This window comes from Nyctibius grandis, chromosome 10 (genome assembly GCF_013368605.1).
Source record: "Nyctibius grandis isolate bNycGra1 chromosome 10, bNycGra1.pri, whole genome shotgun sequence".
Taxonomy (NCBI): domain Eukaryota; kingdom Metazoa; phylum Chordata; class Aves; order Nyctibiiformes; family Nyctibiidae; genus Nyctibius; species Nyctibius grandis.
The window spans coordinates 15933593-15945690 of NC_090667.1; the positions used below are offsets into that span (position 1 = coordinate 15933593).

Here is a 12098-nt window from a genome sequence, read left to right on the forward strand (position 1 = left end):
TAGGGCAGGGTGATGTTGCTCAAATTGACCCAGCTACCCATGTTTATTTGACTTGGTAGGAAAGCCATGAGAAAACAGCCCAAATGCGAGCACAGCCTAGAAACCCCGGAGCAATTCCAAACCTATAAATACATCACACCAAAGACTTGGTTTACCTCCTTTCTGGATGAAGTCAGAACCTGATGTATCAGTGGATTAAGTCATAAAACTGTTAACGGGATCATTAGTGGCTTCACGGTAACAACTGGGCCTTACTTTCCCAGCGACCCACGGTATCATTATATTTGGAAAAGTCATCACAGTGTGGGATGATGAGAGGTGAGAAACACACGGCTCTTTCAAAGTGAGATGGGCCAACTGCATTGAGATCACAGCCGGAGGAGGCTCTGCCCCAGGGAGTCCCTCCCAACTGCACGCTCCGCTCTGCTCCGTTCATGCTGACATAGGATTCTGGGGATTAATTACTCTCTCTGGTAATTCCTATTGGGCCAAACCCTTTTGCCTTAGCTGTTACTCTGTCCTTACTCAATAGAAAATTTGCCAAGACTGAAGGAAAGTTGTTGTAAGCATGAGAGCCTCCAGGAGGCCTAGCAGAATGGGATCATTAAAGCCAAAATAAATGTGAAGTGGGAGCATGGGTTGGTTCACGAATAGCACTGGGGGTTGTTGTGCTGCCTCACACAACTGCAAGGTGCTGCAGTGTCGGTGCAGGGGCCACACACTGGCTTTCCTTCACCATAGGAAAGTAAGCAGGTTACTTCTCTTTCTCACGGTGAATTTTCACATCCAAAACAAATCAGGATTTTCCAGCAAGATCAGTAAAATCTCTACCTTTATAAAGCATGCAGTGAGAGAGCAGCTTTCAGTTAGTTCTTTTCTCACTCAGATTCTACCACAAAATGTATAAACAACCATAATAAAATAAATGTTCTCGGTCACACAAAGACAAATTCAAAGACAGGCTATTGTCTTCAGCCAAGCTACAGCTTTAAACCTGTGTAACTGAGAGCAAAGCTTGTCCCAAGTGAGTGAACATGAAATGAGAATAATCCAGACATCATCCATTTGTAGAGAAAAAAACGTGGCAGGCCAAAAGGTTAGTCGATTCTCTCTGCTTCACACCATGTAATAGCTTAAATTGTGGTTAAAAGGTTCTCAGGGTGACATCATTGTTTAGGTTCACTTGAATCATCCTTTAATTGTAACAGTACAAAACCCTTTTAACTAGCCAAATTTGCTATTTAGCTCTGTCCTGCTGTGTCATGCAGCAGGAGCTGATACAACTTCCTTGCCTCATATACATCCAGAAGAGGTCTGGGAAAAGCATTTCTCCCCACACCTGGGTGCTGCATTATTATTCCTTCTGATATTCCTCGTGGGTTAAGGAGCAAAGTGCTTTTAAGTAGTGGGTGCTCATGAAGCCCTTTCTCTTATCTTTGCAAATTAGCAATGAGACTATTAATTCAGGAGTGAAGCGGCAGTGAATGGAGTGGGGACCCTTCCCTAGGTGGAGGTGGGGGATGTACCTTGTGACCCAGTGCTGGACAACACGGCACCTGGGGGATTTATTTTTCTGCAAGGAAAGACAGAGACCTTGAGGTTTGCAACTGATAATCCACGGTGCTTTACTTCCCTCCTTTCAAACACAGCCTTCCTGTTCAGGGCTCTGGGCAATCTCTCCCAACAGCCATTTCCTGTCCGAAGGCGTATTGTAACGAGGATTGCCCACACCAAGGGTTTCCAAATGCTACTGTGTGGGCATGTGTTATGGCCCTTCGGGGAGCCAGATTCAGGCAGCTGGAAGGACAAGTGAAGAAGCAGAGGGGAAAACCACATTTTATAACTCCTCAAGGACACACTGTAGTAGGCAGTACAGTACAGTACAGTAAAGGTCTGAAACACCGACCCCTGCGCAACCCAACCCAAAAGCTGGGGAAGTCCAGGCTCAGGATCAACCTTCAGGGATGATCCCTATGGCTACAAAGGGCCAAAGTGAGCCCTTCTCAGTAGCTGTGAGGGAATCGAGGATCAGGACTGGGATTGTGGGAGGTCCCACGCTCACATCACCCGCTGCAGGCTTCTGGGGTCAGCGAGGAAATTGCTTTAACTCCTAAATTATTGTGTTCAGCACTGACTTCAGTTAATGAAATAAGAGTTAACGGCAAACAGGATGAATGCCTTACAGAATAGCTGCCTCTGTGTATCTGTGTGGAGGATCCCTATGAGCAGTCCCATTTTACTCACAGCTACAGAGGAACAGGCCAAGTAGCCCCATGGTGGTTGGTGCTTTTCCTGCAAACTGACCTCAGTGTATCTGTAAGGGAGAATTCAAGGTGTGCAGTTGCTGAGCTGCGGGCTCTAAGGAAGCAAACATTTTGGCTGAGGTGTTTCAGATTCATGGAGATTTTGTAAAAAAATGGAACAGGTAATGACTAGGTCAAGCTTCCTTGACCCTCAAATCAAGAACAATCCCAGCAGGGCTGAAAACTCCCCTCTCTACTTCCTTGGCAATCATGTTCCCACAGTTCAGAAAAACACAGGAAGATCTAAGGAAACCTATGTGGAAATGCAGAAGACAAAGGCAAGTGATCTGAAAATAGAAGCTTGGTCCCTATATTTCCTTTACATTCAGGGCCTGAGTTTAGTTTTTGGCTGAATTTTGAAATCTCGGGGACCATATGCTTTTGCCATTCCCTGCAGGGCACAAAGGAAAACTGGCTTGTTCAGCCTTTCATCGTTGGAAGGGTTAGACGAGGTTCTTTCCTTCTTGCTTGGTAATGACAAGGACGCCTCTGTGCTAAAAGCTTTACTGCTTAGAGCCCCAACAAAAGCCCTGAACACTGGTTAAACACACACCACGCACCAGCCGTGAGTCCTTCTGCATTTCTAGATATTGGGGGGGATGGCTGGCAAAAATTGCTTCTTGTAAAATTGTCTACAGCAGGAAGACTTAGTGCATCTGCTTGCAGAGAGATTGAGCTGCAGGTCTCCCACAATCCCACTTTGGCTTGACAAAATCTCTGCAGCAGGCACAATTTTAAAGGCAAAATTCATTTTGGTACAGGGAAGAGAGACTGTGCAGACTCCTGTTATGGAAAGGCTGAGAAATTCCTCTTGGCTTCTTCTAATGTAAAAATTCAAGGAATCCTGAGCCCTGAGGGGAGTTTAAGAGACATCCAGGAAAGGGAGGGGGAGAGCAGGAGAGGGATGTAGGATGTAGTGAGGACAAAAAGTATGTGCTGTAAAGACAGACTAATCCCAGGACTTGGAGATGAGGGTATTGGCCTGCCTCATAAAGCAGTGCACAGACTTAATATCCATCAGAGTGCATAGTTGTGTTACACTGTTAGTAACAGCCTAATACAAAAGTTAACAGCGTTTGCACAGGGCAGTAGCTCAGCTGCCCTTAGTGTGTGAATTCACTGCTTACATTTCCAAAGCCTTGGAAAGCACCGAGCTGGGACAGTCCCTGGGGTCTATGCGGTGTGATGCCAGCGATGGCTGCGTGTGCTGCAAGCCCTGTCTCAGCCACGGCAGAGAAAAGCACCGTCACACCAGAGTCAGCTCTGTGAATGGCGACTGGACTTCACCCAAGAGAGTCTTCCCTCTTTCGTATTCGAGTTGTTGGCGAACGCAGGAGATACGATCGGCTTGTAAAAGCAGTCACAAGATCTGTCTAGTTCAGTTCCGAATTGGTGTTAATACCCAGCTTCAGGTGAGCTGGGGTTCCCCAAGCAAGTGTTTAGCAGCGAGGAATTTGCACAAAATGGGCAGCCATCCGCTCTGCTCACCACAGCCTCACGAGATCAGGCTCCCTACCTTCTCTGAACCTTCCTGCTTCCCCACTTGAGGAAGTGGCTCATGGACAAGTCTCTAAGGTCACACCTCTCCTACAGAAAACCTTGCTTCACGTGATTTTTTCTAATCTCGCCTTGCTTCTGATGATTGCAAGCTCTCTGCTGCTCAAGTTCTGCTCCCTGAGGCAAGCTTCAAGCATGCACTCATATTAAATGCCATTTCCAGATAATAACCTTGGCTGGTTGATTTTGGCAGCTTCTAATATTTTCTCTGTGGCCTTAAAAAGAAAAATTAAAGAAGTGCCTAAGTTGGTGAGGAGACCAGTTCTCTGTTACACCCATTTCATGCCAGCTTGTTCAGGTAGCCAATTTTTTTTTAGTCATTGTAACTGAATATAATTAGATGCTCTGCCCGAAGGTGAGGACTGGAGGAACAAAATGTCTCAATCGGCACTCGGAAGCCTTCGTGTCCTGTCAGTCATCTGAGCTGGTTTCTGAAGCAAAACACTAGGGACACCTATTTTGTTCCTAGCTGTTGTTTAGATATTTCAAGCATCTTTTAATTACTTTCACTTGTAATTCCCATTCCAGTGACATCAGGCTGGTTTAGAGAAAAAAAGGGAAGGTGGAGCAAGGCTGAGCAGAGGGAACATCAAACTAAGCATGTGAACTTCGGTAGGGCTGAGCTTCAGTGTCCTTCTCGTACTCACTTTGAAAGTCAAGCGCTGCCTCCTGGAAATTTCCTGTGCAGCTTTTAAAAATGCAGGTTGCTCTGGCTGCCCCCAAAGCTGTTTTGCGATGTAAACAGAAAGCAGCTTCTTTGTTCATCCTGTCCTTTGCTGATGATCAAGCGACCCTTGCTGCATGTACTTTGCAAATGTCTTTGGAAGCAAAAAATGAGTTTCATCTCTGAATGTGTACGGCATAGGGCAGATTTTCACCCTCCTTCAGACTGTGCTGGCAATTTGGAAGACAAACTTACAAAAACCACAAATCACCTACACTGACTGTACCTAGGAAATCTCCTGTTGTGGTTGAAAACCTTTTGCCCTTGCGCATAAACCAACTAGCAACATAAATATTATATATTCAGCCCAGCTTGGTGCATTACTTCAAACTGAAGTAGATTGAGCTATTGCTTTGTACGAATACTTCATCTTAAAATGAACAATTCAGAGAATGTATGAAAGGACAGAGATAACTCAAATGTACCTCGTTGCTCTTAGATTGATACGTATTAGCAGACCAGTGGGGAAATGTGTGCAGATAAGTATTTTTTTAATTTTTTAAAGAAAATATTGTAAGTTCTTATAACAGAAACCTTCAACAATCAGTCTGGTTTGTATTCTCAGTATTCTTTTGGGTACGATGCTGTTTTTTAGCAATTCAGGGAGTATTCAGAAATACTTGACATTTTTTTCCTTGCCTTAAATGGATGAAGTAGTGTAAAGAGATTTCCAGTTGGTTTGAATGTGGCAGCTTCAGGCAGAAGGCTCATATATCACAATCTTAAAAAAACTCTTCTCTGCTTTTTATAACATTTTCCCACAGTAAAGCAAATGTTTAGGAATAACACCAATTAAGAGACACATTTTTGGTTCACTAGAACTGATCAACAGCCCATATTGTCAGCTCTCCAGTCCTCAACCTGCCAGCGCTGGCTGCCTCAGAGGAAGGCGAGAGCAAACCTTCACGCCTCGGACTGTGCCCGAGCGCAGCGCTGAGCCCGCAGCCTCCTCGGCTCTGCGCAGGAGCATCCTCGTCGGCAAACCAGGAGGCGGCTGAGCTCCTGAAGCTTTTGACTGATCTACTGATACGTGGCATATTTGAAATGTGTATGTTAGCAAGCTAAATTGCCCATCCTAGTATATTCTATTCGTAGGTTGCAAATTGAAACAACAAAAAAATTCACTTTCAAACTTGCTTTAATTTCAAAGGGATCAGGCAAGACCAAATTTTTATTCTTCATTCTTGTTATTTTTCCAGTGTTAAATCACTGAAATTACTGAGTTTATTCCAATACCTGAAAAGTTATTTGGATTGCTCATATATTAAAAACTTTTTGATGATGTCAGGGGGTAAAAGATACTGAATTTTTCATGTAAGATATGAGGTGCTGCTAGTGTCAAAAATTCTTTGCAGATTGTTTTTTAAAGGGCTGGTTTTTAACCAGCCCACTCCCTACCTACAACTGTGCCAGCTGTTGGCATCTGCACAATAATTACTACATCAAAAGTTTTGAGCAGAAAGACCCTAAGTAGTACTCTGAGGAGTTGAACATAAGCTGTGTAATAAGCAAAAAGAAAGTGGAAATTTAATGATACTTGTAGAACTGTCTTACGAAATTTAAAGATGCATAAAATGCTTTGAAGATGTGCTTTGTAATAAGGCAGGAAATTATTAGGGTGACATTTGCGTGGTCTCTTCCCCCTGCTAAACACCCACAAGGACTGAAAGCGCCAAGTATGTTGGGAGTTCTCTGAAGGAGACCATCCTTTGATCTGGATGGGCTCTATGGCTATGGGTACCTTCTGTCCCCTGGCATCCCCGGCACACCCAGGCAGCCTTGGCCAGCTGCTGAGCAGCACGCACAAGCTAGTGGCACAGTGGCTGCAGTCAGGTGCTAATACAGAAGGAGAGGGCACTCAGACTCCTTTGATGAGGTTTGGCATGAGCTGAGAGCGTTTCCTTTCACTGGGGCACCGGGGAAGTCCTGACCAGGGAGGTATCCCTCGGCTAGGCACCTGCACTGCCCTCCCTCAGCACCTCAGGAACTGAATGTCTTTCACAGTTGTAAAATCTTCTACATCTGCATTGCAGGTGAAACTGTTTGGATTAGAATCAGAGTCAGCCTCTTCAGCGCAACTCTGCCTAATTTTGACCCCAGAGATCCCAGAGAAGGTTTAACCTACAGCCTGCAGAATAGATTTATGCCTCTCGTGCCTTGGGAGGTCAAACGAAGTTTCATTGAATTCGTTATTGGAGATGAACTTTGAGGGGAAGGTGGCTGAGGAGTTAATACCTCAATAACATCAGTGCTATCCAGAATCCGCCGACTTCCTGGCCCTCTTTCAGTTTGGCTTCCAGCCTAATTAGAGCACACAGAGCCTGTGCTAACATATTATCTTTTCCTAATGATGGACAAAGGTCTGACATCCACAATGCTGCTTCCAAATCCATCATCAGCCTTTGCCTACAGGGACAGTTAGCGATGTGCCTGCCTCCCTTTGTCACAGGATGCAGGCATTGCCTTCTCTGTGCCTGGCACTGATGGGAAAGTGAATCTGGACCAAATTCCAAAGCTGTTAGGACCAAAATTACAGAATCACAGAATCACAGAATGTTAGGGATTGGAAGGGACCTTGAAAGATCATCTAGTCCAATCCCCCTGCCGGAGCAGGATTACCTAGATCATATCACACAGGAACGCGTCCAGGCGGGTTTTGAATGTCTCCAGACATCTCCAAAATTATTAGGAAAGTAACCTGGTAAGTAAGGACCCAAGTCAGCCCTGAAATGTGGGTAGCATCTCTAGCCAGGCTTTCCACCCACCTCCTCAGTAACAACTGCACTGGGCTCCGCTTCATCCTGGAGCCTCAGGAACTCTTGTGGCAAGACACACTTTCTCCCTTCTGCCAAATACTTGTTATTATCTCTCTCTGATCCACAAAAGTTCCGGGATTTATGCCTTTGTGAAAATCACACTGGATTTCTGGTAATACGCCTTCTACGGGCAACTTTTCCAGACGTTAAAGCTAGCGTAGCGTGCAGCTGGCTGCTGGCGCACGTGTCAGCCAGCTGGAGCACATCACGGGAACCCTCCGAGGGCCGCGCGAGCTTCCTCTGCCGCGCCAGGTGCGACGCAAGGTGTGGGTGCTGGGGTCCCACTGCCTTCTCGGGGGTTAGCTGGGGCACTGCTACCGCGGGTCGCAAGGGCTGCTGTGATGGAGAGGGCTCCTTTTGACCTCTAAGGTTTGCCGCTGCAGTTTTTTTGGGGGAAAAGCTGGACAAGCCCTTTGGAGCACAAGGTTTAGCTATTTATTCTGTAGGTAACTGTGGAGAAGGTACTGCAGGGGATGGCTGAAGTTCACCGGGGCTAGTGCTTGCCAATCCATCCCTTTCTGCAGAAGGAATACATTAAATCCCTGAAGGAACCCAAGAAAAATCAAGGGCAGCGTTTGCAGAACCTTCCTCTTGATACCACGCTACGAAAAGCTGGCGATACGCTAAAGCGGCAACACGCTTGTGCTGGGAGATACATTCGCTCTCCAAAAAAAATCCTCCTGATTGGGAGAAGCAATAACAGAGCATCTCCTTACACAATTTGCAGACGGAGGTTGCACCCCACGGGGCAGCTCGGGGGGCTCCGCGGAGCCCCCCCCCCCCGATGCGCCACCTAGCGGCCGCCGCGCGCCCTCGCCTGCGGGGGTCGGCGCCGCCTGCCCCCCTTCATCCCCCCCATCTCCTCCTCCTCGCCCCCACGGAGGACAGCGAGAACCCCCCACGCGTGAGCGGGGCCTTACCGTGCACGAGGAGCAGCCCCTGAAGGGCGCAGAGCGCCAGGGCGGTGCTGGGCCCGGGGACCATCGCCGGCGCGGGGGGGCTGGCGGCCCCCGGGAGGTGCGGGAGGAGAGAGGGTCCGCGCACCGGGACGAGGTTTTCTTCCCAGCACCAAAGGCCGCGGGGAGGGAGGGGGAGAGCGAGGCGTGCAGAAGTTCCCACTTGTTGACTCCAGTTAACTTGCTCTCTCCATTCACTGCTTCATCCTTGGGCTGCAGATTTCAGTTTCCTTCTTTTCTTCTCGAGGTGCAAGTTTTTAGGCTCTTTATTTCCCCTTTCCACAATAACTTTATTCCTCGTTTCCCGCAGCTTTCCTAATTCATGGGGTGCCTGGGAGGGGGGAGTGTTACTCTCCCTGAGCAGAGAAGGCTCCCCAAGCGCGCCGGGGTGGTGGAAAGTAACTCAAGGGGTTAAAAAGCAGAGCAAAGCACCAGAAAAGTTTGGCGAAAAGTTTCCTCCAGCCGGTGCAAAGTTTCCTCCAGGCAGTGAGTCGCTGCTCCGAGCAGTCCTTCGCCTGGAGTTTGGGCTAAGGGGGCTGAACTGAAAAGCCACCTCTTAGATGTATTTATCCAGGGAGGTGCAGGTGCTGCTGCAGAGATCGGGAGGGGGAAGAACAAACCTCTCAACTGGAGGGAGTTTGGCGAGGCGGGGGGAGCGGGAGGTTGCGCGGCCGCGGGCTGGCTACCTGCCGGGCACCGCGCAGCGGGCAGCGCGGCTGGGGCATGGCCGGGGCCGCCGCTGGGGCTTCTCTCTGCCTTTCCCCCCACCCTCTGGGGTTGGTTTGCTTTCGCTGGGAAGTTTGATGCGAGCTCGAGATTCTTTATAGGGACAGGGGGAAAAAAAAAAAAGAAAGGGAGGAAGGAGAGACGTCACCAGGCGAGGCGAGGGGACTCACTCTCTCCCTCCCTGTCATCTCACAGAGCTCCTGGATTTCCTGTTGCTGCTGCTGCTGCCCGAGATGGGGCAGAGGAACGAGCAGAGTTGTCCCCCGCTGCCTCCCAGCATCGCCTGTCCCTGCAAAGCCGGAGCTGCGTGAGCATCAGGTGGCAACATCTTCCCCCGGTCCTGCGCCCGCCTCCCCCGTGGGCACAGGGGTGCCGGGGTGCCGCATCCCCCTCCCCGCTCCGGGGCTCGTCGGGTCCGGGGTCAGGGAAGGGGAGCGCAGCGGGGCTCCGCCTGGGAAGCAGCGCTGTCCTTGCCCCCCTGCCCCTGGTTATTCAGCACTTTGGGGTCTCTTTGTGCTGCTCAGCGTATCCTGCTGGAATGGCACCTCCATCCTCCCTGTCCCGCTGCCTCCCTTCGTGCGGCAGCTGCTGCTGTGCAGCCCTTGGGGCACAGAGAAAGTTTCTTGTTTGAATAGGATATTTGGGGCAACCCTAATGGTGTTATTATTCGTGTAGCACATCTATATAAACCCTGAACTCTCATGGGTTTCTCACAGCAGCTGCTTCTGTGTCACCTGAGCGTTATCTCCAGGCACTTGGGTGTAGACAGATCGAGGTTCCCACCTGTCCACATGCCTTGGCCCTTGCCATGCCGGGCAGGATTTCAGCAGGGGCGAGTGCTCCTGCGGTGGTGGGGGACAGCGTGGTTTTGGCAGGGGACACGCAGATGTTTCCCCTTTCGCTTCAGCCCTGGGAAAGCAGAGTCTTTTCCTGGTTCAGGGCTGCTGCTTCAGCCACGGGTGCCTCCTAGGCCAGTGCAAGGGTTGGAAACTGCGCTTAGTTAGTGCCAGGCGTCCTGGGAGATGTCTTGGTGCACCGAAGGGGCACTTCGGGAAACGCAGCTGGTGCTCAGGTGATGGGGAGGGAGATATTCTGTGCTATTGCAACACACATAGCAGTTATATGGCTTTTAACGTACACAAACCACTACACTATACTGATGGTGAGGGAGTGGTGGAAGCTCTACAGCTGCCCGCGCAGATTGTCACTCCCAATAATGCCACAAATGAGACACTGGGGTTAAATGACCTGTTACAGCCTTACAGGAAAGCACTGTCAGTCCCCATGGCTGAACGACGGGGTTGGTTTGCATTTTTTTGTTACTCTTGCTCAGTTGTCTACAAAAGAAGAAGACAGCAGGTGCATTAGATGTTACACTGTGTGTGCATCAAGGGTTTTAGTGAAGCTGAACTGCGAGCAGGGTATTATGAAGTTTTTTGTGCCTCTTTTTAGTACATTTCTAAATTCTTAGTGCATGTAACAAGTACATGTGCTACATTAAAATGCACCGGAGCAAAGTGAGACATAGGTACGGTTCTGTGAGTTACAAATCCATACGTTATCCTGCAAGGAAAATGGGCACTTCTGATACCTGGTGTAGAAATGTCCCAAATTCAAACAATAAATTGAACACAGAATAGTCTCAGATAGTTCCAGTTTTGTGAACAAGAAGCATCATTTTGCACGCGCAGTGTTAAATCAGGAACGCTTTTCTTACCGTCACGTGATGTCATGCTAATTTTCATATAAATGCCCAAATCATTCTTAAGATGACAAATGCATTTTGTATGTCTACAATTAATTTTTAGAACATACAACTTCCCCCAGATCTGTGTCGCAGTAATGGACTTCTAAATAGTTATGGATAGTAGTAAAGACCAATCTCATAGGAAGTTTAACTGAAGAATGAAAATTACAGAACTGTGGTTTATTTTTGATTTACAGTGAGGTGTTTAAGCATTCATTGGAGGTTACTGACCAGCTGCTAGCAAACCATGTTGTAGTTGTGTAAAGCTCCAGATAATCTTTTATCTGTTGATAAACTTAATTTATCTTTTAATCGATTAAATGCATATAGTGTGTAGTTTCACAAAGAATTTGATGTGAGACCCTGGCCAAATGGTCCTGGGAACTATTTTTAATTCTTTATTTTCTCCCTCCAAATATCCAAAATCAAAAATACGGTTGTAAGAATGGCACATTTTGTTCCTGAGCATCCTCATATGCCTGTAGCAACCTCCTAGAGCTTTTCCAAAGCATAGCAACTTCCCTAACACAACAGCATGTTCTGTTCATACAGATGGGAAAAGCGATTTGCTAACTGGACTAGAACCTCTTAATAATAATACAACTCGTTTTGCCCTGACAGTTATTCCATCTGAGGAACTCAAAGCTCTTTACTAATATTAACAAATACCTTAGCCTCACAATACTCGTGGGGTTGAAGTAGGGCTAGAAAAGGTCTTTTCACTTCCTAATGAAATGCTTTTAGCTTCACAAAGGCACCTGGCAGTTGTATCACAGAATCACAGAATCACAGAATGTTGGGGATTGGAAGGTACCTCGAAAGATCATCTAGTCCAATCACCCTGCCGGAGCAGGATTAATTACCCAGATCAGGTCACACAGGAACGCGTCCAGGCGGGTTTTGAATGTCTCCAGAGAAGGAGACTCCACACCCTCTCTGGGCAGCCTGTGCCAGTGTTCGGTCACCCTCACTGTAAAGAAGTTTTTCCTCATATTTATGTGGAACCTCCTGTGTTCCAGCTTGCACCCATTGCCCCTTGTCCTGTCAATGGATGTCACTGAGAAGAGCCTGGCTCCATCCTCATGACACTTGCCCTCTACATATTTATAAACATTAATGAGGTCACCCCTCAGTCTCCTCTTCTCCAAGCTAAAGAGACCCAGCTCCCTCAGCCTCTCCTCATAAGGGAGATGTTCCACTCCCTTAATCATCTTCGTGGCTCTGCGCTGGACTCTCTCTAGCAGTTCCCTGTCCTTCTTGAACTGAGGG

The 12098-nt window shown here is 47.9% G+C and overlaps 1 protein-coding gene across 2 annotated transcripts in view; it reads right to left on the reverse strand.

Annotated features, from left to right (window-relative positions):
* Nucleotides 1-9337, reverse strand: part of LOC137667576 (vascular endothelial growth factor receptor kdr-like) — a 135021-nt gene extending 125684 nt beyond the window's left edge. The window contains exon 1 of one of the 2 annotated variants that reach the window (XM_068408410.1): nucleotides 8321-9337. In XM_068408410.1, coding sequence (XP_068264511.1) covers nucleotides 8321-8384 — 64 coding nt within the window. In that variant the 5' untranslated portion in view covers nucleotides 8385-9337. The remainder of the gene's footprint in view (nucleotides 1-8320) is intronic. The other variant, XM_068408411.1, reaches the window with a different exon arrangement.
* Nucleotides 9338-12098: the final 2761 nt, after the last annotated feature.